This window comes from Branchiostoma lanceolatum, chromosome 5, assembly GCF_035083965.1.
Source record: "Branchiostoma lanceolatum isolate klBraLanc5 chromosome 5, klBraLanc5.hap2, whole genome shotgun sequence".
Lineage (NCBI taxonomy): Eukaryota > Metazoa > Chordata > Leptocardii > Amphioxiformes > Branchiostomatidae > Branchiostoma > Branchiostoma lanceolatum.
In genome coordinates this window covers 13,940,328-13,965,178 of record NC_089726.1, presented here as the reverse complement: position 1 = coordinate 13,965,178, position 24,851 = coordinate 13,940,328, and the positions used below count along the sequence as shown (strand labels likewise).

The 24,851-nt window shown below is 42.6% G+C and overlaps 5 protein-coding genes across 5 annotated transcripts; all 5 read right to left on the bottom strand.

Moving 5' to 3' along the window:
* Positions 1–3,711: 3,711 nt before the first annotated feature.
* Positions 3,712–5,286, bottom strand: LOC136435879 (uncharacterized). The gene is made up of 4 exons (XM_066429591.1): positions 5,165–5,286; positions 4,669–4,758; positions 4,258–4,498; positions 3,712–4,068 (listed from the first exon to the last, which is right to left on the bottom strand). The coding sequence occupies exons 1-4, from the start codon at positions 5,284–5,286 to the stop codon at positions 3,724–3,726; spliced, it is 798 nt and encodes a 265-aa protein (XP_066285688.1). The 3' UTR covers positions 3,712–3,723.
* Positions 5,287–11,010: 5,724 nt separating this feature from the next.
* On the bottom strand, positions 11,011–11,409 carry LOC136435878 (5-hydroxytryptamine receptor 1A-beta-like). The gene has a single exon (XM_066429590.1). The coding sequence runs from the start codon at positions 11,407–11,409 to the stop codon at positions 11,011–11,013; it is 399 nt and encodes a 132-aa protein (XP_066285687.1).
* A 1,396-nt stretch (positions 11,410–12,805) lies between these two features.
* Positions 12,806–15,640, bottom strand: LOC136435877 (uncharacterized). Its single transcript, XM_066429589.1, has 4 exons — positions 15,519–15,640; positions 15,106–15,195; positions 14,750–14,987; positions 12,806–13,941 (listed from the first exon to the last, which is right to left on the bottom strand). Exons 1-4 carry the CDS (start codon positions 15,638–15,640, stop codon positions 13,597–13,599), a joined length of 795 nt encoding a protein of 264 aa, XP_066285686.1. The 3' UTR covers positions 12,806–13,596.
* Positions 15,641–17,942: 2,302 nt separating this feature from the next.
* Positions 17,943–18,341, bottom strand: LOC136435876 (5-hydroxytryptamine receptor 1A-beta-like). The gene has a single exon (XM_066429588.1). The coding sequence runs from the start codon at positions 18,339–18,341 to the stop codon at positions 17,943–17,945; it is 399 nt and encodes a 132-aa protein (XP_066285685.1).
* A 5,250-nt stretch (positions 18,342–23,591) lies between these two features.
* On the bottom strand, positions 23,592–23,990 carry LOC136435875 (5-hydroxytryptamine receptor 1A-beta-like). Its single transcript, XM_066429587.1, has one exon. It carries the CDS (start codon positions 23,988–23,990, stop codon positions 23,592–23,594), a length of 399 nt encoding a protein of 132 aa, XP_066285684.1.
* Between the last annotated feature and the right edge of the window lie 861 nt (positions 23,991–24,851).

Sequence of the window (24,851 nt, the reverse complement as noted above, 5' to 3'; positions counted from 1 at the left end):
GGCGGGTCAAACATAATGACTTTTTTGCTCATTTTCAAAAGGCAAATCTCCTGGTATTGATGGTATTCCTTGTGAAGTCTATAAACATTTTTTCTCAGTATTCAAAGAACCAATGATTGAAACCTTTAATTATTCCTTGTCCCAAGGCTTCCTATCTGATTCACAGAAGCAAGGGATTATATCCTTATTATTAAAACAGGGCACTAATGGCCAATATAAAGACCCAACCATATTAGATAATTGGCGACCTTTGACCTTACTCTGTTGTGATACTAGGATTCTTTCAAAATGTTTGGCTTTGAGAATTAGAAATGTAATAACTAATATAATAGATAAAGATCAAACCGGTTTTATACAGGGTAGATTTATTGGTGATAATATTAGACGGTTACTTGACATCATTGACATTTATGAGGAAGAAAAAAAGCCAGGCCTTATATTTATTTCAGATTTTAGAAAAGCCTTCGATACGGTACGGTGGGATTTTCTTATTAAAGCACTTGAATTTTTTAATTTTGGTTCAAACTTGATAAGCTGGGTGAAAATTCTATATAATGATATAAATAGTTCTGTCTTGAATAATGGATATTTGTCAAAACCCTTCAAATTGCACCGTGGTGTAAGGCAGGGTTGCCCACTCAGCCCGTATTTATTTATTATTGCCATTGAAATGTTAGCCATCAAAATCCGACAGAATCATAACTTATCTGGATTGTCTGTTCATGGAAAAATGTCAAAAATCTCACAATATGCAGATGATACTAACTTCCCCTTTAGTCCACATCTGGCGTCCTTCAATGCTCTTGTAAAAGACCTTGATAGTTTCTCTAGTATCTCAGGTCTTAAATTAAATTTTGATAAATGTAAGATCTTGAGAATAGGAACCTTAAAACATAGTAACTTTAAATTACCCACAAATCTCCCTATTCAGTGGATAGATGGAGGTGTGGAGATTTTAGGAATTCATATACCTGTAGATTTGTCCAACATAGTTGATGTTAACTTTAGCCCACGTTTGGACAAATTAGATAAACTTTTGTACCCATGGAAAGGAAAAAATTTATCATTATATGGAAAAATAACTATTGTTAATTCTTTATGTGTTCCTCAATTTACCTATCTCTTCCAGACCCTCCAAATGCCAGATAAATTATTTTTTGGACAGTATGAGAAAAAGATTTTTACCTTTATCTGGGGTGGAGGTCCTGAGAGAGTTAGAAGAAAAACGATTTATAACTCTGTTGTCAATGGTGGTTTAAGACTTATTAATTTGTATGCTTATGCTCTTTCCATTAAATCATCCTGGGTACCAAAGTTATATCTTAATCCTCACTGGTTTGCAGCTTGGCCACTACATACACACCCTTCCCTAGGAACTACTCTATTTCCCTTTTACCAACTCCAATCAGCACATGGTTTGAATATAAATCCTTTTCTATTAGAGATCTTGAATGCATGGTATAAGTATCAATATAAACCCCCCAGTACTTCTGATGAGATCAAGCAACAAATCTTATGGATGAATGCAAATATTCTTGTTGAAGGAAAACCTATATTGTATGCTGCCTTTCTAAATAGACATGTGATTTTTTTAAATGATATTTTAAACAATGATGGTAGAATAATGTCATATGATGAGTTTTGTTACAAATATGGTCAAGTATGTAATAACTTTACCTACATGCAATTGGTCACTGCAATACCAAAAAGCTGGAAATTCAAACTAGTAGGAAACTTTTGTAACTATGTATGTAGACCAGAACAACATAATAGTAAATGGTTGACTAGAATTAAGATCAATAGAGATATGTATGAGTTTTTTCTCTTATCTGAAAAGCTAATTGATTGTCCACACAATGTACAAATGGCATGGCTGTACCTCTTTGATTCCCCTATACCCTGGAAAATAGTGTATACTTCTTTGATATATAGTACTATAGACCCTGTGACTAGATATTTCCAATATAGACTTCTCCATAAATTTTTGCCTACTAATCGATTATTATATATTTGGAAACTAGTAGATAACCCTTTATGCTCCTTCTGTCATCTAGAGGAAGAAACATACATTCATGTCTTCTGGGATTGCCCGCAGTTAATAGAATTTTGGGATGACATTAAATCTTGGTTTTATGAGAAAACAGGTCAACTTTTAAACTTAAATGCATTTAATATCATATTTGGAAATTTATCTCGGGGGGTCCCTGTTATATGTAATGTTATAATCCTGTTAGCCAAAACCTATATATACAAAAGGAGAAAGGCTGGTCATTTAAGTTTAAATTCCTTTACCAAATATGTTAACTTTTTTCAACAAGCAGAATATTTGATTGCAGCAAGAAGGGGAAAACTGGAAAAGCACAGGGGGAAATGGGGGACTTTATGTTTATGTTTACAATAAGTTATTTTCAGTTGTGTTTCAGTTTTTTTTTCAAATGACACTATTACCTATGTTTTGATTGAAATTATGTTATTGAATGGATAAAGTTTTCTTTTGTATATGACACTTACTGGACGGAGAAAGTTTTTGTTTTATATGACACTGTTTTTGTATGACATCAATTTGTATATGACATTTATTTATGTTACTGAACTACTGACTGTGTTGTTTATGTTGTTGGATGGAAAATGAATAAAAAAATTTATTAAAAAAAAAAAAAAAAAAAAAAAAAACATAATGACTTTACTATCATTTGTCTGTAGACCACTTTGGATAGTTACTGTGCATTTTTTTCTGGTCTATGTTCTTCAAGCATAGCGTCAGAAGGGAAAAGACTGAGGTGGACGATAATGGGTTACGCTAGCACAATTTTACATCATATCCAGTATAGATACATGCTCACACGGCGTTAAACAGGCGGAGAAAAACTTGCAGACCATGCATTTTCTTTTTAGAAGAGCTGATATTTCTGCCCATGGGTTCAACATTTGGCTCTGTCCGCGCGGTTTTAAGATAAATACGTTTTGAATAGATTGGACGTTAACTGGTCACATTACGTTAAATCCGCAGGGTTGAACATATAACCGGGATTTTCATAAACGGGATATTTAGGGATATATGCTAGATGCAACACCAACAATACCGAAAGGTGTGCAAACTTGACTAACATTTTCAGAACACTGCCTGAAAAGTTTCGACAACCCTACATTTGAAGACAACGACGTCAAAAACGTTCCTGCCCAGAATGGAACAGACATGGGAGGATTTGAACTACGGTGTTCTTTCCCTGGAACAAACCATTTTTGCGGTGTAGCCGTGTGGAACTTAGCGGCCGTTTTGTCGTGATTTTTCTTGTGCAAGTTTATATCTATAGCACTCTCTTCAATCCAATTCGGTCCTTAAGAATTGCAATATTTTTGTATCAACAGGACCAGAGAAGAAATATAACGTAACAAAGGTAATCAATAATATCGGCATGTAGAAATCTAACAGAACGAATTGATGGTTAATTCTTTTGCAAGATTAGTGTCAATTAACTCTTACCGTAAAATGCGTCGGAACTAGCGGTTGATTATGATTAACGTCTACTAGACTGATGTATAGAGTGGAGTAACTTGAAGTTGAATGTTAGCTCTATTGAAAAATCAGTGTCAGTATGGCATTATTGTTCATTACCACGTGCTTATGTCATGTGGCAAAATCTTATTTATATTTTGGAGTTTTCTTTTGTACTCCGGTCAGACAGTAGCATGGGTTTCGTGTCAGACAATGACTAGATCAAGTCAACGATGTCGGCAGAGTCGGAGGAACGCCTGGCGCAGCTCTCTGTTCCTGTAGGCATAGATGATGGGGTTGGAGTAGGTGGAGATCATGGAGACGATAATGGCGAGTCTCTGCCACAGCCCGTCGGTTGGCGCGACTTCCTCCACCCCAACGGTGCCCATGCGGGAGAGGGTAACGCTGTAAGGGATCCAGGTTGCCCAGAACACCACGACAACCATCGTGACCGTACCCACCGTCCTCAAGCGCTGCCGGAACTCCGGAGAGAGGAGCGGCCGCCCCGGCTCTTGTGCGTCAGGATCAGGTTGAGCAGAAGGCTGGGCGACGGCGTTATGCTGGGGGTCATCCTGGAACGGAAACGTTGTCAAATACAACTTTGAAATCTGTTTATAATTCCGTGACGTTGTAAATGGCAAATCGCATAACATTGGCAAGTCCTCTGACGTCTGGACACTGATATTGGAGATGGCGGTAAATGAACATCACTTGATCTGTGACGTCGGTAGTTGCAATGATGACAAGGTAAAAGTACATACTTGGACAGGTGGTTGTTCTGAAGCTCCAGCTTCGTCGTCCAACTGTAAGCCGAGGTTGACGTGTGCATGGCGAGGGCAGGCCCACACTTCACCAAAGTCTGCCCGGGCACTCTCGTCCCCAGGCTGGTCGGCTGTAGTGTCCTGTGTCTGCCCTCCTGTTGTTCCCTGAGTCCTGTCGGCCAGCGGTGCGGGCTGCAGATGGCGAATGACGGCCTGTTGCCGCCTAACCTCACGCCAAATCCTGAAGTAGAGATGTGATAAAATGTAGGTGACTATGAAGAGACATTTCGATTTAGCAGCAAACTTACATCAATGCATATTCGTCTGCTCTGTCTGAGAAAGAATTCATGATAAATTACATAAGTGAATGCATCTCTTCGGCACGAAGTGAGAAAGAATAGTAAGACGTACTTGTAGTAACAGAAGAACATCGTTGCCAAGGTGATGGCGAAGCACGTGTTCATCAGAGACTGTCTGATCAGCCGCGCAGGTCCTTCATATCTGTGATGGTCCGAATAAAGCAATAAGAATCAAACAAACAACAACAAAAGATTAAAAACACACCCACGCCATTGTAATTCCTTTGTTACTGTAACGGCTGATATATACATGTTTCATCTCTTCAGTGGCGACAATATATACCGTCACAATAAGGTCATTACGACAAGCTGCCACACGTTCTTCTCGTGCCAATTACAACTGACCATCGTCCACTTAGTCTTAGCTCCTGCCAGCTTAATTCCTTACTAGATGTTTTCCTATGCAATAAGACGGCACAGATGAATATCTAGATTTTTAGCTAGAACCAACCACATGAAGGACCTTCCATGCCTGGTTGCGCTGGCTAGCCAACTGGAATATATAGTAAGACGAGATGAAGACTATGAAGGTTTTGCACCACTCATACCTGCAGATGAAGTACGTCGGAAGGAAGCTGTCTCGCCCCTCCTGGATCAGCGGCGGTAGGACAGAGCTGAAGGCCAGGAGCGCGAACCCACCTGTCAGCAGTGCCGTGCGGGTCTTGGTCATGATGTTCCGGTACCGCAGGGGTGAACAAATGAACCTAAACGGACGTATCGAGAATCGACAGATATTGAATGCAATTAGCGGACGTCTTTAATTACATTTTGCCTATACTATATATATGGTCAAAATATACTGTCTCCTTCTCCTCCTTCTCCTGTCAAATCTTGAAATCGATTCATCATGTACCGCAGGGGCAAACAAATGTACCTAAACGGGCAAGAATAGCCAGCCATTGAATGCGATTAGCGGACGTCTTGAATGGAATTTGTTTCTTTTTGTAATATAAAACATGAAAGACATCGTGACAAGGCCATAGAATATCAAGAACTCTACTGAATGATCAGACAACGAAATCGAACAATATGAAATCTAAATCAATACAAGCTAGTCACGCTTGAAGACCTTCTGTTCTCGGGGACTAACAATGGAAGATGTAATCAGCCAAACAGCGCGGCGATTCATAGACGTCCGGAGGTTTGTTACCGACATCATGAAGAGGCATTCAGAAACATCAAATTGGCTCTCTTTTTCTTCTTCTTTCAATAGACCCCTTTCCAAATACCGCGGCCATTTTGAATCTAGCGCGAGCGCGCATAATTCGAGCGCGGGAAAAGTAAACAAACGGTAAGCGGTAAAGCTTTGCAATGGCGTCCCCAATAGAAAGCAGTGTTGAGTCATCTTCTGCGGCGAGATGTTCTCCTCTTCGGTGAAATCCATCGATATATTTGCATGGCACAAGTAGATAATATTGTTGTGGACACTTGGACTCGATATCGGCTAGTAAAATTGTGAATTTCGGCTACTTTTCCACAGTTCCTGCCGGGCTGTTAGCGCGCTACAGTGATAGAATGCTAATATGTTTACACCGCGTGCTTGTAGTTTCCCTAATAATGCTAGCTAGAGTCGAGAAAAAATCCCACAAAACATATACTCTTCGGGCTGTGACCCTTGTAGCTACGTTGAGGTATATATATATAACTGTTGAGCCTGGCTGTCGTGACAATGACAACATCATCTTGAAATTAAGTGAGTTTGGGGGAGGGTCGTGTTTTCTGTGCAGCGCTGCATCGACTTCGCTCAGCAATATTCTATATTTCCGCCAAATGAAATCCTACAAAAACGTGAAAATATAGGCTTGAGCTCAATGTCCTCAAATTTGGCAGAATTCCGGTGGCTTTTTTGACGATCTTTTCGGATGCCAAGAATTTAGTCTTGAGGACTCTAAGTATGTGAGTGAAGGTGTGTTTTCCACTGTATGTGGCGTTTCTTTAAATCATTTTGTGTGGCAATATTCAAGATATCTGTTGGCCGGATGGAACCGAAAAATAAGTTATATAATATTGGCTTGAGGACTGAAGGACCTCAGGCCGATATTTTCCTTTTTTGTGGGGTTTCATCCTGCGGAGGTCTAAAATATTTCCGCGAAAAGTGATGTAATGAAACGCTACAAAGAAAACACGCCCCCTGCTTCACTAACGAACTTCCTCACGCTTATCTTGGCACTAAAATATCGTCAAAGCAAAACCTCCTTGGTCAAAGTCAAAGGAGCCACCGAAGTTCCGTCAAATTTCTACTCGCAGAGCCCTCAAGCCTATATCTTCACGTTTCTGAAATATCATCCGACGGAAATTTTAAGATATTACGGCGCATAGTGAAAACATTCCATCTTTACTCACGTACTTTAGGTTTTGATATTTCAGGAAACGCGTCAAAAGAAGCCGCCAAAACTCTGCTAAATTCCTAACCAAAAGGACCTTGAGCTCAAGCCTACATTTTCACGTTTTTGTGGGATTTTATCCAGTGGAAGTATAAAATATCTGCGGACGAAGCTATGTCAAGAAAGGCTTGACAGAACACACGACCTACGCGTACGCCCAACGCGCGTAGTTTTCCCAGGCAAAGTTGTCATCGTCTAAATTACGGTCACAACTGGTAAAATTCTGCATATTTCTATCTACGTAGCTACAAGGATCCCAGTCCGAAAAGTGTGTGTGTTGTGGGATTTTTTTCTCGACTTTAGCTAACATTATTAGGGAAACCACAAGCACGCGGTGTAAACATATTAGAGTTTTTTCACTGTAGCGCGCGCTCAACAGCCCGGCAGGAACTGTGGAAAAGTAGCCGAAATTCACAATTCTACTAGCCGATATCGAGTCCAAGTGTCCACAACAATATTATCTACTTGTGCCATGCAAATATATCGATGGATTTCACCGAAGAGGAGAACATCTCGCCGCAGAAGATGACTCAACACTGCTTTCTATTGGGGACGCCATTGCAAAGCTTTACCGCTTACCGTTTGTTTACTTTTCCCGCGCTCGAATTATGCGCGCTCGCGCTAGATTCAAAATGGCCGCGGTATTTGGAAAGGGGTCTATTGTTACTCAAATGTATCCTGTGTACGGGGAAATTGACTGCTTTCATTCGTATCGGGACCACAGTGTGTATCGGGACTAACCGCCTGACTTTAGTCCCCTTCATATACGGCACAAAAGGTCTACGTTACGCCGAAAAGGGATTATCCACACAGATTCACCACTGTACGACAGATATGATTGTTCTATAATCGTTATTCAACATTTTGTGGGCTTTCTTAGTCACAGTCTCGAAGCAAATTTCAGCAGTATTGTTCATGGAACAGGAGCCGAAAATATACATTTCTGGGTAAAAATGACAAAAAATGCCAGAAAATCGCTCCTGGGAAGAAACTGAGATAGCTCCACTATATATCTATGCAATCAGACATGTCGTCTCAAGTTATCATGGAGATTACTCATCTTTAAAAGTACGCAAAGCTAAAGACAAAAAGGGAAAAACAGAAACAAATTCTTCTGCTTCCAGGAAGTAACTGTATTTTTGGACATCATCATTGGGTGAAAGTGCTGAATATTCATTGTTTGATTAATTTTACCTTTTGGGGCCGTGGCACAAATGTTATTTACATTAATGTACGACGGATGCGGAAATTAGCAGAGAAGACAAATCAGTGTGAAAAATGACAATGTATTGGCGCACTCGGGACAGCCTCAATGCGGCATACTAGATTGCGAGTCCGGTCTCAGATTTTACCGAGGTAAAGTACGTTTTCGTACGACTGTTGCCTCGAGTTACCATTGATGTTACCATCATTAACAGTGTGTAAAGCCAGAAGCTTTAATTGAAGAAATAGGAGCATAAAACTAGTGAAAATACCTACATTAACGTCGGAAATGCGTGCACCTGCCTAGAGATTAATGTTAGTTTACATGTACTTAAATGGGCTAAAATATAGCCTGTATTAGTGAATAATGGACTCGTTCAAAGGCCTACGTAAGTAGCAAGAAGCTGTAGAAAAACAAGTTGATTCCATACAGCATCCTGGAGATTAGTGTCACCAAGGAGTCTTCAGTGGAAAATCTGACCTTTTAAAGGGCGCAAAAAGCGGGACCGAAAAGACATCGACCAAATCTTACATATGCCTGGAGATTACATGTTACTTAGCGTAAATGAAATGGAATCTACTGGTGGAAATACATGGAGGTGTAGAAAGACGAGCGGAAGCCATACATTTGTCGGTTGATTAAAGGCAACCAAAGCAATGGGTGAGCAATATTAGGGCCCGAAATATGGAAATAAAGAAATGCTGAAATCTTTATGGTAGTGACATTTACTAACACTGTTTAGCACATTTGCGTGATGACTTCATACTTCGAGCATTTTAAAACCACACAAAACGTGCCGTACGATGGTTTCATTAGTTTCGCGAGCCTACAAAAACCCGGCGACGATTTTCAGTGAGTTCTCTCATCACAACGACGTCATATTTTTGCATGATGGACGTCGCTATACATTGTGATAGTGTTGTTTGAACTAATCACTAAATAAATTTACTTTCAAAATCCGATTTTCGGGCCCTAATATTGTTTGGCTTACCTTGGCTTGGTTCTTTAATTCTTTAACCACCCGAATAGAACATCTCCTCGCATTTGATCGTATTCCACTCCAGGTTACGTTTCTAGTATCTATCCAGTGATTGAAAAATCTAAGTGAAGAAAATCGGCCACGCCAGGTATCTGTATCTGTATCTATATAGCCGGTAAAACCGCTATTCGGCGTAACACACCAGCTTCGCAGGCACGCAGCGCAGCAGCAGCTGGTTATATTACGGCGAACGACCTGTCACGTCTATCCTTCGCGTTTCTAACTGCATGCATTGTTTAAAGCTGTCTAATGGATGCTTCCACGGTACTTGGTTGCAACGAGTTCCACTCTACGATCGTTCTAGGAAAATACGAAGTTTTGAACACATCAATCCTAGGTTGAAAAGTCTGATACTTAAAGGCATGTCCTTTTCTGAGCTGGTATTAGATACTTATTAGTTGGTACGTCCACCAGTTTATTAGTCATTTTGTACATCATGCATAGTCTGGACATTTTCCTTCTCCCTTCGAGTGGCATCCACTCCAGGTAACTTAAAGACGCGTGAAACGGGTGAAAAAACCTGCATGAATTTATAACATAGACATGTAAAAGTGCCTAACTGAGATTAGTGTTTGTTTACATTAAAATGAACAAAAGCACCCAATGGCTTCATTAGTAAATAAAGGACCACCTTAGAGACGTACAAAACTAGCAAGAAGCTGTAGAAAAAGAGGTCGAATCCATATATCGTCCTGGAGAATAGAGTCCCCCAAAAGACTGTTAGCGTTGCCAAAAAGACTATTAGCGTCACCAAAAAGACTATTAGTGGCACAAAAAAGACTGTAGCCTCCCCGACAAGCGGACCTTACAAAACGCGACTTGGAAAAAATCCTTACATCTGCCAGAAGATTGTTGTTATTCAGGTAAAAAGTTAAAATCCTTTCCACACCTTTCCGTTTGTATAGTCCTTAGGCCACACAGGCCACTGCAGAAGGGGGCTATGGCGAGTGTGTTCACCTCTCAAATTCTGAAGCCCGGTACATTTGTCGGGAAATTAAAGCCATACAGAAACAACAGCAGTTTCAAATAGACTCCCTCTGTTGCTGGGGAAAATAGGCTGAATAATTTGCCTGTTACTGTCTGAGCGTAGCTTGAATGTACATGAAATAGAATCTATTGGCGAAAAATGAATATGGATATAGGAGGGGAAAACGATCAAAGACAATCGGAAGCCATGCATTTGTCGGGAATTCGAAATTAAAGCGAAACAACACTAACAGCAGTTTCTAACAGGCTCCTTCTGTTGCTAGGAAAATAGAGAAACTGGCCAAATCATCAGGCTGAAAAATTTGCCGGAGGAGATGGCCGGCCAAGAAGTGCTCGGATTAGTTCAGGTTTCAACCGCTACAGTTCTTCTATCAAAGGTATAACTTTGTCTGCATTCTGTACGTGATACACACTTCGAGCCCAGGACTAAAATGCTCATGATTCAACATTCGGATTTAAGTGTTCTTTTTCAACTTTAACGTGCGTACAAATAGCACGTCCTTTCAGTCTGATATTCTTTTTTTTTATTCGAACACACATTTGTACATAACATAACATAACAGCACATTTACATTACATGTTTAAAGTTCCATAGATATACATATTTCAGTCTGATATTCGCACAAATAAAATAAAATAACAGTGTCTACGCATCAGTTGCAACAAAAGTGAAAATGACATCGACAATAAATGCCGTCGTTCACGAGGATGACTGCAGAACTGTGTTTCTTGTATACTATGGACATGATTTTGGATATGGGGAAAGAAAAACAAGTAACGTTACCAGTATCTATCCAGTGAGATGGGTGCGATGATACAGATAGAGAACATTCCGAAGAACATGTATATGGCGCTGAGAGCCACCTGGAAGGTGTCGCAGGCTAGAGACTCCCGTATGACCAGGAAATACATGGCCAACGGGACCTTGGTGACGGCTTGGAGGATGTCCGAGACTGCCAGCGCACAGAGCAGGAAGTTGCCCGGCGTCCGGAGGTCCTCTGTGAGAAGGACGGTCAGCAGCACCGCGGTGTTCCCGCCAACCGCCAGCAGCAGCGAGGCGCCCAGGTACACGAGTTGGACTTCTCCATACGGGGAACTCGCGTAGAAGTACGGCTCCCAGTCAAACTCTGTCGTGGCATTTGTCACGTTGAGCTGAGCTGTCGTGTTGTTAGAGGACATTTTCTCAGGACAACAGGACACACCTGTGAGCGCGACGTCAGTGCAGAAGCCGTGGGGCCACGACACTAGGTGCGCGGTGGACAGGACAGACTCATTAAACCGACACGGGTTGATCTACGTGCACGTCAGCTGACGTACGAGGTGGGCGTTACCGTACTGTATACATAAAGATATCAGGCAGGCCAAACTTGGGTACATTATGGATGCTGCCACAGAAGTTTCTTTATATGGAATCCTGAATGAAATTGCATACCAATATCTGTACTATGTACCGACCCGTTGAGTATTTGTCAAAAAAGAATGATAGAATTCACCTTGACTATTGTAAAGTCTTTATGGTTAGATATACGCTATAACCACCAATCCAAAATGGTTCCTACTCCATAGCCTCTACCAGGCTCCTTGGATCGCTGGAAAAATAGTAGAATTTGGCCAAGTACAGTGAATAGTATGCCAAGGCTGTTGGCTACGGAGATAGGGACAATAGGCGACCCTATCTCCGTAGCCGACTCCCTTAGCATACTATTCACTCTCCTTGGCCAATTTCTACTATTTTCCAGCGATCCGCGGAGCCTGGTAGAGTCTGGTAGAGACTACCTACTCTCCGTAGTCAACAACATTGAATAGCTAGAACCAACCATACGTTGACCCGGTGTGCCCGGCTGAAAACAAGAGATGTGATGAGGCCGCATGGCACTACTTCATGTAGCTAACGCATTACCCTTCGTCACAGTCTAAGGTCTGCCCCTTTACCTTACCTAGTGGCATGGTGTGGCACAATCGGTAGGGTATTTCGCCCAGAACCGAGAGGCCCAGGGTTCGAAACCACTGCTATACACGACCTTCCTCACTCCACCCAGGTGTGAATGGGTACCTGACTTCGGTTGGGGAACACGTGGAAGGTCGTGTTGAGGTCACCTGCTGGCGCCGAATGGCAGCCGCCCAGACCCTTGCGACAGTTCCACAAAGTGGAGCAAATATGTATCTGTTGTATTACTTGTATATTACTAGTATGTGATTGTAAACCCTGCAGAAATTCAGCACTGGCTGCCATTGCACGGGTAATTGCTGACCAATAAACCATTATTATTTATCATTATTAACTTACAATAGGCTAACATTTATGTGATGTCGTGATATCGGGACAGATAACAAAATTTGGATTCTATTAACATTATAAAGCTTTATCTACCACATAGTTTGCGCTATTTCACGTGTTACTGTAGAACTGAAGTGTCTTCCACTGGAGGTAGATAGACAGGGGGCATTAAAAGTTGGTTGTCCATTACTATTTCAAATCTGTTTCAAACTTTAACAGAGACAGGCAAACAGAATGATCGAGAAGAGGAACACAACGAATCCTAAATCTATGGTTTACATCATGCGTACACTGCCATTACAAGTACGAATATGTATTTGCATCAACGTTACATACACATGTTCCATCGGTATGCACCCACGCAGTGACCAGCAATATTTTTCGCTGTGCACCAAAGACTATCATAACGATACAATATAAATTCGGTGTAACATGTCAATGTTACGTATGACATTATATAGAGTTAAGTATGATACAAAGGTACAAGTCCTCACTATCATCTTATACGTCACGTGTGCGTTGTTAGATTAAATTTTACTGTATATCACATCTCGCCATCAACAATGTACAAGTATGCTTAAAGTATATAGCAACAAACAACGGTGAAAGTTCTTACCATCATATCACCTTATGTGTGTATATCACTTGTGCGCTGTTTCACGTTTCACGTACACTGTAGTCATCTATCCCATATAAGACATTTCCACATCGAACATCGACATATTCTGTACAAAGTGCGATCACATTCGGTTTCACATCGCTACCAAACACATAACTTTTGCACAACGATCATTTCAATTGTAAATAAAGTTGTGAGTATCTAATGACAAAGTATACCTTTAGTACTAATGTCTACTAGTCTGTGACATATGGTACACACTTCTAGTCCGAAATACTAGTACATGTATCTCGAACATGAATGTTATCTCTACTGAAGAATCGATCATCCAGTGTCAGTATGGCCATCTAAGAAAAACGACTAATTATAACCACGTGCTTATGTCATGTAGCGCCTCGGATATTTCTTATGTACTCCGGTCAGACAGTAGCATGGGTTTAGTGTTAGACAATTACTAGATCAAAGTCATTCAACGATGTCGGCAGAGTCGGAGGAACGCCTGGCGCAGCTCTCTGTTCCTGTAGGCATAGATGATGGGGTTGGAGTAGGTGGAGATCATGGAGACGATAATGGCGAGTCTCTGCCACAGCCCGTCGGTTGGCGCGACTTCCTCCACACCGACGATACCCATGCGGAAGATAGTGACGCTGTAAGGAATCCATGTTGCCCAGAACACCACGACAACCATCGTGACCGTACCGACCGTCCTCAAGCGCTGCCGGAACTCCGGAGAGAGGAGCGGCCGCCCCGGCTCTTGTGCGTCAGGATCAGGTTGAGCAGAAGGCTGGGCATCGGCGTTATGCTCGGGGTCATCCTGGAACGGAAACGTTGTCAAATACATCTTTTAGAATTTGATCTTGTTGTTAACATATTACATAACACGAACGCTAATAATTCCATTTACAAGTCCTCTGACGTCTGGACACTGATTGAGATGGCGGTAAATGAACATCACTTGATCTGTGACGTCCGTTGTTGGAATTACGTCCCGTCCTCGAATACGCTGCTCCACTCTGGCACCCCGGCCTCACAAACGCACAACACAAGAGAATAGAGAGGATTCAGCGACGGGCAACGAAGATCATTCTGGGACACAACTTCTCGTACAACCAAGCCTGTAAAGCTCTCAAATCACAGAGCCTCTACAACAGAAGAGAACACCTGTGCCTGGAGTTTGGAAAGAAACTGTCCGACTCAAACCTTTACCATCATCGGTTGCCAAACCGAAGGGGCGAAGTTACAAAGAGGGTAACAAGACAGAAAAGTAAACTTGACCTCATACCAGCACGTAACAGTCCCCTGCTATACATTGTCAAACTCTTGAACAACAAAGTGTATTAACGGAAATTTTATGTATAATGATGATTTTAATGTATTGATGATTTGCTGTATTCTATTATGTATGGGAAATTATGTACTGAATTTCGCAATTCAGCCCTTTTGGGCTGTGAAGAGAGTTCAATAAATTATGTATAATGATGATTCTAATGTATTGATGATTTGCTGTATTTTATTATGTATGGGAAATTATGTACTGGATTTTGCAATTCAGCCCTTTTGGGCTGTGAAGGGAGTTCAATAAACCAGTCATATTATGATTTTTTTGGTGTAAAACTACATACTTGGACAGGTGGTTGTTCTGAAGCTCCAGCTTCGTCGTCCAACTGTAAGCCGAGGTTGACGTGTGCATGGCGAGGGTAGGCCCACACTTCCCCAAGGTCTGCCCGGGCACTCTCGTCCCCAGGCTGGTCTGTAGTGCCCTGGGTCTGCCCTCCTGTTGTTCCCTGAGTCCTGTCGGCCAGCGGTGCGGGCTGCAGATGGAGAATGACGGCCTGCTGCCGCCTAACCTCGCGCCAAATCCTGAAGTAGAGATGTGACGAAATGCAGGTGATATGAAGAGACTTTTCGATTTAGCAACAAACTTACATAAGTGAGTATATCTCCTCGGCACGGAGTGAGAAAGAATAGTAAGACGTACTTGTAGTAACAGAAGAACATCGTTGCCAAGGTGATGGCGAAGCACGTGTTCATCAGAGACTGTCTGATCAGCCGCGCAGGTCCTTCATATCTGTAATGGTCCAAATAAAGCAATGAACAAACAAACAAACAATGGTTAAGAACACACCCATACCATTGCAATTCCTTTATCACTGTAACGGCTGATATATATATATATATATATATATATACATGTTCAGCACACCCGCCGTGTCCTTTTTGATATAACATTCCTCCAGTAACGACAATACATACAGTCGCAGAAATTGCGACTTTCATCAGCAACTAAGGTCATTACAACAAGCTGTCACACGTTTTTCATGTGCCAGGTAAAACTGGATTTAATACTAGTAAAACTAGATGAATATTGTAAAGGTTTTTCCGCGCTCATACCTGCACACGAAGTACGTCGGGAAGAAGCTGTCTCGGCCCTCCTGGATCAGCGGCGGTAGGACAGTGATGAAGGCCAGGAGCGCGAACCCACCTGTCAGCAGTGCCGTGCGGGTCTTAGTCATGATGTTCCGGTACCGCAGGGGCGAACAAATAAACCTAAAAGGGCGTATCGAGAATCGACAGATATTGAATGCGATTAGCGGAAGTCTTTAATTTCATTTGTTTTTTTGTCACATAAAACATGAAGGACAACATGGGGTGCGCCGTGGCACTAAGGTTAGACAACACACTTTGATAAGACCACACTTATAAAGAACTCTATTGAAATGAAACTTCACAACGCAATCGAACGAAGAAGAAATAGTCTACATTCATTCAGACTAGCCAATGTTAGGTTAGAAAATCTTCACTAAAGGGATAAACAATTCAAGGCAATTGCTTCACTTAGCTTAAATCGGCCAAAGAGTAAGACGTTAATCTTTACCGACATAATTCAGAGGAATAAGAAATATCAACTTGGCTCTATTTTGTCTTCCTTAGGTTGATACAGCTGTACCCGTGTGCCAGGGAATTTTTCGGATGATTGGTTTAAATCGTATCGGGGCCTCGGAGGGTTAAAATACTACCATATACTGTACAACGAAAGACAAGAAAAAACTGGAGCAGGTGCAGAACCAAGCTAGCTGCCAGATTCTGCAGCTTGTTATATCAACACTGAACAATCTGTATTGCACGACTACCTTAAATATTTCACATCATCCCTTTCACACAGTTTTGTCAAGTCACCATTTGTAACATTCACTGAATAACTTTTCCATCAAACTCACATATAAAAGGTCAAATTTGCACCCCTTAGACGTACGTCGATCGCACAACAGGTCCACGTGTTTTGGTGTGTCACATTGAAAAGCGGTTATACGGGGCGAATGATACAGATACAGATGATGTTACAGATATAGAGAAGAGGCTGGAGGTCTCCCTAATTCTATCTTCAGTAAAGAATCGGGTGATGAAATTTAAGTCAGACCAAAAGACGTAACAAAATGGAAAAATAAAAAAGACGCACAATTTTTTTTTCTATTTCCAAGAATCAAGCGTATTTTTTTAATAAACACTGACTAATAGTATTGAATATTCGTGACTTAATTACGCCTTTTGGGAACGTGGCACAAATACTATCTACATCAATGTACTGCGGATACGGAAATCAGCGCTAGCGAGGAAAACAAGTCAGTGTTAAAATGTTTTGGCGCACTCGGGACTGACGCAATACGGTATAATGGATTGCCATCGGGTCTCAGATTTTACTAAGATCAGGTACTGCATTTTGCCCGACCGATCCCGTTCACTATTCGATGCACTATAATCAGACTGTCGTCTCTAGTTACCATGTAGACTACTAGATCACTCAACAGTACGTAAAGCCAGAAGCTTTCATTGAAAAAAAGGGCCATGCCTTGTGTCCGGCAACTTAAAGGCGCATGCTCACATATAAACAGGTGCAAGACATGCATCTGCCCAAAGCCTAAAAATTGGTGTCACTTTACATTTAAATGGAAGAAGAAATATCCTGTATTACCGGTAGTTAGTACGGGACCAGCTTTGAGATGTACAGAATGAAGTGTCAGGGAGCTGTACAATGACAAGCCTAAGCCGTATTTCGACCTGTAGATTAGTGTCACCAAGGAGACTGTAACCTCCCCGACCACACGTACACGTACATGTGTAAATGTAAGAGTCATTAGAGGAAAAGCGGAACTCTTAAAAGGCGCACAAAACGCGATCGAAAAGCCTTGGACCAAAGCCTTACATTTGCCCGGAGATTACATGTTACGTAGCGTAGCTTTAATGTACATGAACTGGCATCTACTGGTGGATAAAACATGGAGGTGTATGGAGGAGTGAAAAGACGATCAAACACGAGCAGAACACCTACATTAGTCGGGTGATTAAAGGGATACAGAAATAACAGTAGTCTCCACAGACTCACTACGTTGCTGGATATATAGAAGACATTGGCCAAATCATGAGGCTGAATAATTTGCCAGAGGAGTTAGCCGGCGCGGCGAAGGAGTTTCACATTAATTTTGTTTATTCCTTCTCAGGTTTAATCCGCTATATTTTTCATAATTCAAATATGACAAATATAAGACAAATATGATTTATCTGCATTTCGTACGCGATGCGCAATTCGTACGTGATTCGTGCCCAGGACTGAAATGCTAATTCAAAGCAAGATTCAAAGCAAAGTGTAACCCGTAAAAAGGCCAGTTCCTCTCTGGAGAAATGACAGCATGTATAAATTACGTACAACAAAAGTGAAAATGACAACAAATGCCGTCGTTCACGAGGATGACTGCGTAACTGTGTTTCTTGTATACTATGGATATGATTTTGGATATGGGGAAAGAAAAACAAGTAACGTTACCAGTATCTATCCAGTGAGATGGGTGCGATGATACAGATAGAGAACATTGTGATGAACATGTACATGGCGCTGAGGGCCACTTGGAAGGTGTCGCAGGCCAGAGACTCCCGTGTGACCAGGAAATACATGGCCAACGGGATCTTGGTGACGGCTTGGAGGATGTCCGAGACTGCCAGCGCACAGAGCAGGAAGTTGCCCGGCGTCCGGAGGTCCTCTGTGAGAAGGACGGTCAGCAGCACCGCGGTGTTCCCGCCGACCGCCAGCAGCAGCGAGGCGCCCAGGTACACGAGTTGGACTTCTCCATACGGGGAACTCGCGTAGAAGTACGGCACCCAGTCAAACTCTGTCGTGGCATTTGTCACGTTGAGCTGGGCTGTCGTGTTGTTAGAGGACATTTTCTCAGGACAATAGGACACACCTGTGAGCGCGACGTTAGTTCAGAAGCCGTGGGGCCACGACACTGGGCGCGAGGTATACAGGACAGGACAGGACAGGGAAGACTGTCACGGCACTGTCATCCTACGTCAGCTGACGTAAGAGATGGGCGTTTCCATAACGTTCACAGTCAGGCCAAATTTGGGTACGTTTTGGATGCTGCCACAGAAGTTTCTTTATATCGAATCCTGAATGAAATTGCATACTAATAGCTGTACTACTCACTCGTTGAGTTTTTGTCCCAAAAAAATGATAGAAATCCCATTGACTATTGTAATGTCTTTATGATTCAAAATACGCTATATCCATCAATCCAAAGTGGTTCCTACTCCCTAATTTCTGACCAACGTAATATTAGAATAGCTAAAATCAATCATACGTATCGAGAAGCGTGGGGACTGAAAACACGAGATGTGACGAGGCCGCATCGCACTGCCACATATAGCTATAGAAAAAGCTTACCCTTCGTCACAGTCTGAGGTCGGTTGCTTTACCTTCCCTTACATTTATGTGGTGTCGTGATCTCGGGGCGTCTGAACGCTATTAAGGTACATACAATGTGGATTCCATGAACTCTGTAAAGCGTTATCTACCACATAGCTTGAGCTAGTACACGTGTTACTGTAGAACTCAAGCGTCTTCCACTGGAGGTAGATGGACAGGGGGCATCAAAGGTTGTCCATTACTATCTCAAATCTGTTCAAACCTTGACAGTGACAGGCAAAGCAGAATAATCCAGAAGAGGAACCAGAACACAAGGAAGTCTAAATTTATGGTTTACATCATGCGTCCACTGTCATAACAAGAACAAACATCTATTTGTATCAACGTTACATGAACACGCTCTATTGATAGGCACCCATACAGTGATCATCAACATTTTCGCTTTGCACTTAAGACTATCATAGCAATACAATTTACACTGGGACAAACACCTCAGTGTAACGTACGACATTCTGTAACGTTAAATATGATACAGCATACAAAGGTGCAAGTTTTGACCATCACCATATAAACGTCACCTGTGTGCTGTTAGATTATATTTTACTGCATGCATGTATCACGTAAGCCATACATGAAGACATTTGGCCATCTAAACACGAAAGCAAGGATGCTACGGCAGTAATTTTGTGTATGTCGAATTCTGAATAAAATTGCGTGCAATCAAAAATCCAAGGCCCGTTAAAGAAAGGCTACAAATCAACACTGTGTCCCAGTTCCGGAAGATACTTACCACGCAACAACCTACTATTCTCTACAAACAGCTGTTTCCTGTTTCACAGCAGCACGGCTACAGGACACGTAATGCCAGTAAAAACACTTACAAACTTCGGAAACCAAAAACCAATGCTATGAAAAAGACCTTCATGTATAGAGCCATATCTATGTGGAACAGTTTGCCGCATCAGATACAAACCGCCACTCAGAGCAGGTTTAGGCAGGAGATGTCAAGGAATATGTGTATCAGTAAGCTAATTTTAATGCAGTAATTTTAAGTAGTCTGTAGCCATTTTTATGTAGTCTGTCTTATGTATTTTATGATGTACTCCAGGAAGATTAGCTACATACCACTCATGGTATGTAGCTAATGGAGGAAATAAAGTATCCAAGTATCCAAGTATCAACGACCACTCGAAGGGCTAACACATATTTGAGCTACTGAATTGGATTTTATTTCAATTGCCTCAACAAGCGACTGTTGACGCCTTGGATCCAGTGAGGAATCAGTTTTTTTTGCGTGATGTGTATTAACACATATCAGTAGTTAAGAGGCCCTAACTCGAAAAAGGCTTAGCATAAAAACGATTTCTTTTCTGTTGCACGGCAAAACGTCATTTGCCTGACGCATCCTGATCACATTGCATATTTTCCTCTGATTGTAATAGTTCTCTAAAAGCGCATGAAAGAATGTACGGAGCGTGACAGTCGTCGCGTTAACATGTTTATCTACGGTAACCTCTGACAGCGGTAGGCCTTTGCGGTAACCAGACAGTCATGCAATCAGGTGTGACACGTGATTGTTTGTAACGTTAGTAAACATCCAACGGCACGTCCGCCCGGACGTGAGGAAAAACGCGTTGACAAATACGAATGTTAGCAGCTAGATATCCCTTGCATGCGAGGACAACTGTGCTTCAAAATTATACGATAGCGGAGATGGCAATACACTTCAGGCTGTGCTGTTGTTATAGTAAATTCGGCTCTCTTTGGTCCACAGATAATTTCTAAGCAGATCTACACGGGGCGCGAAAATCGTATATGCTAGCCAGAGAAGCTCCTACGGGGCTGACTGGAGCTTATCTGGCTGACTGGAGCTTCTCTGGCTAGCATATACGATTTTCGCGCCCCGTGTAGATCTGCTTGGAGATTAGTCCACAGAGACACCGTAGTACGACAGATATGACTGTTGCTGTCCTTGGTGCTGAGGGGATGGTTATTTCAGTCTTGATGATTAGCCAAGCTTTCCTTAGTTTCAGTGACCAGGTCAAAGTCAACAATGGCGGCAGAGTCGGAGGAACGCCTGGCGCAGCTCTCTGTTCCGGTAGGCATAGATGATGGGGTTGGAGTAGGTGGAGACCATGGAGAAGAGAACGAAGAGTCTCTGCCACAGCCCGTCGGTTGGCGCGCCTTCTTCCACCCCAACTGTGCCCATGCGGAACGTAGTAACGCCGTAAGGGATCCAGGTTACCCAGAACACCACGACAACCATCATGACCGTACCGCCCGCCCTCAAACGCTGCTGGAACTCGGGAGAGAGGAGCGGCCGCCCCGGCTCTTGTGCGACAGGAACAGGCTGGGCGACAGCGTTACGCTGAGGGTCGTCCTGGAACGGGAACGTTGTCAAAAGTAACGTTATAACTTTAATCTTGGTCTTGTTACTAACTCATTCCATAACATGACCGCTATTCATTTCACTTCGTTGCAAATTGGCAAAACTTTTGAATACCTCTGACTCCACATAGGGGGTCCTTATTTTGCCGTCCTCACAATGAAAGAACAGGACATGCAATGATTGAGATGGTGGGAAGTTAACATTACTTTATCTGTAACGTCGGTTGTTTGAAGGAGGGTTAAATTTGCGTGAGTACATACTTGGACAGGTGGTTGTTTTGAATCTCCAACCTCGTCGTCCAACTGTAAGCCGAGGTTGACGTGTGCATGGCGAGGGTCCCCAAGGTCTGCCGGGGCACTCTCGTCCCCAGGCTGGTCGGCTGTAGCATCCTGGGTCTGAGCTTCTGTTGTTGACGTTCCCTGAGTCCTGTCGGCCAGCGGTGCGGGCTGCAGATGGAGAATGACGGCCTGCTGTCGCCTAACCTCGCGCCAAATCCTGAAGTAGAGATGTGATGAAGCGCCATGACTATTACCAGGAACATCCTGTCAATAGTTCTAAAAAATCTTATTGGCAGGTTGCACAGGAATTAGCTTCAGTCAGTCTGCCCGTATTCGATGAAAATAAAGGGAGCATCTTGTCAACAGTGCAAAAAGTCTTATTGACATGAACACCCTGTCAATATTACAAAATTCTTGTCAATAGTGGGGAAAGGACTCTTGCTAACAGGAACATGTTGTCAATAGTTGAAAATGATTCTTATTTACAGGAGCATCTTGTCAATAGTCTCCGCTATAATAAAGTACTGGTGACAATGAAGAGACATTTTTGTGTAGCAACAAAATTACACCGAAACAGAAATACGTAACGTTACATGCATCTGCTTGGTACGGTCTTTATCTGTATCCGTATCTATATAGCCGGTATAACTGCCATTCGGTGTAACACACCAGCTTCACAGGCGCGCGGCGCAGCAGCAGCTGGTTATATTACACTAAACGGCTTGTCGCGCCTAACCTTTACACTTCTAACTGCAAGTCTGAGAAAGAACTCTGCGTCCATCAGAAAGATACAATGTTACCTGTAGTAACAGAAGAACATCGTTACCAGGGTGACGGTAAGGCACGTGTTCATCAGAGCCTGTCTGATCAGCCGCGCTGGGCCTTCATATCTGTGGTGGTCCAAATAAAGCAATAAACAAACAAACACAAACAAATGATTAAGAAAACACCAACCCCATTTTCAATTGTCTTGTCACCGTAATGGCTGATACATGTACGTATACACCCACCATGTCCGACAATATGTAACGTCACAAAAATAACGACTTTCATCAGCAACTATGGTCATTACAACAAGCTGTCACTCGTTCTCAGGCTAGTGCCAAACAAAACTGACCATCGCTATCGTCCTCTTAGTCACAGCTCATTTCCCTACTAACGTTAGATGTTCTTTCCTGTGCACTAAACATGGCACAGGAGAAAGTCTAAATTTTACATAGAGGAACAGTCAAATGGAGGACATTCTATGACTGGCTGAAATGACTAGCCATCAGTGAATGATCTGAAATGATTAGTGAAACGAGATAAAGGTGATCAAGGTTTATCGGCGCTCATACCTGCACATGAAGTACGTCGGGAAGAAGCTGTCTCGCCCCCCTTCGATCAGCGGTGGTAGGACAGTAATGGAGGTTAGCAACGCGGCCACGCCTGTCAACAGTGCCGTGCGGGTCTTGGTCATTATGTTCGGGTAGCGCAGGGGAGAACAAATGAACCTTAGCGGGAGCATCGAGAATTAGCGGACGTCTTTAATGGCATTTGTTTCGCTTTGTAATGTAAAGCATGAGGGACATCGTGGCACTTTGACAAGGCCATAGAACTTTACAAATCAACAACTGTACTGAAAGACGCTACAAGTTTCCGTGATTGTATCTACATTTAAGGATCGCGTGATGAAATCCAAGTCAGATGAAAAGAATTGAAAAACAATAAATGAGTCTATTTTACTGCTCGAAAGATTGACATTTATTTTCGCCGCTGAACTAGAGTTTATTCCGATCTGTTCTGTTGCACGACAATAGCTGCATTTCGTACGTGATACAGTGATACACACTTCGTGCCCAGCACTGAAATACTGACCTCCACATTCCACATTCATATTTAAGTTAGGTGTTCTTTTTTTACTTTTACGTGTGGCTCATAAAAATACCATTCTGTCTGATATTTGGACAGAAGAAATAACAGTGTGTACAAATCAGTGGCAACAAAAGCGAAAATGGCATCGACAACAAATGTAGTCGTACATGAGGATGACTGCGGAACTGCGTGTTTTGTTTAAGGTGAATATAATTTTGGATATGGAGGGAGAAAAACAAGTAACGTTACCAGTATCTATCCAGTGAGATGGGTATGATGATACAGATGGAGAAGATTGTGAAGAACATGTATATGGCGCTGAGGGCCACCTGGAAGGCGTCGCAGGCCAGAGACTCCTGTATGACCAGGAAATACATGGCCAACGGGATCTTGGTGACGGCCTGGAGGATGTCCGAGGCTGCCAGCGCACAGAGCAGGAAGTTGCCCGGCGTCCGGAGGTCCTCTGTGAGAAGGACGGTCAGCAGCACCGCGGTGTTCCCGCCGACCGCCAGCAGCAGCGAGGCGCCCAGGTACACGAGTTGGACTTCTCCATACGGGGAACTCGCGTAGAAGTACGGCTCCCAGTCAAACTCTGTCGTGGCATTTGTCACGTTGAACTGGGCTGTCGTGTTGTTAGAGGACATTTTCTCAGGACAATAGGACACACCTGTGAGTGCGACGTTAGTGCAGAAGCCGTGGGGCCTCGACACTAGGTGTGTGGTAGACTTATAAAGACTTGCACGACACTGTTTATCTACGTCATATAAGGTGACAGGTGGGCGTTACCATACCGTACATAGGAAAACATAATGCCAAATTTAGGTGCATTTTGTAGTATATCGAGTCATGACTGAAATTGTATGAAATTGAAATTTAAGTCAGCTCATAAAAACAGAATACCGTCCAATCGCCAAATAAACACTAGTGTTATATTTAAAGGCCATAGTTCAACCGTTCACTTTTCTCTAGTTTTTCACAAGATCTGCAGCTAACGGCCACTCGGAAGACTGACACGTGTACTTTTGTCCCTCGAAACTTGATGGTATCCCGATCTATTCTTTTGTACGACAATACGTCATTGATCTGACGCCCCATGATCACATTACATTGTATACTAGAGATAAGCATATTCCTGTAATGAATCCTATTGTAGTCGTACTGTAAAACCGCATGAAAGTATGTTCGGGGCGTGACAGTCGTCACGTTAGCATGTCTGTCTATGGTAACCTGACATGATTGATGCTGTCCCGGGTGCTGAAGGGGTGGTTGCTGTGTGAAATATGGTTTCTTTCCGTTTTTCTGTTGTACATGTTGATGACTAGCCAAGAATACCCCTATTTAAATCTTCTTCAGCGAACTAGCCAACACACCACCCACCCCTCCTACCGAATCCTCTGCTTGGAGAATATGATCTGTACACAAATGGGTAGTGTGCGCACGGTAGAGGCAGGAGAATCGAATAGGAAATTCAATTTCTTTTTAATATCAGTGTTAAGAAAGCATCA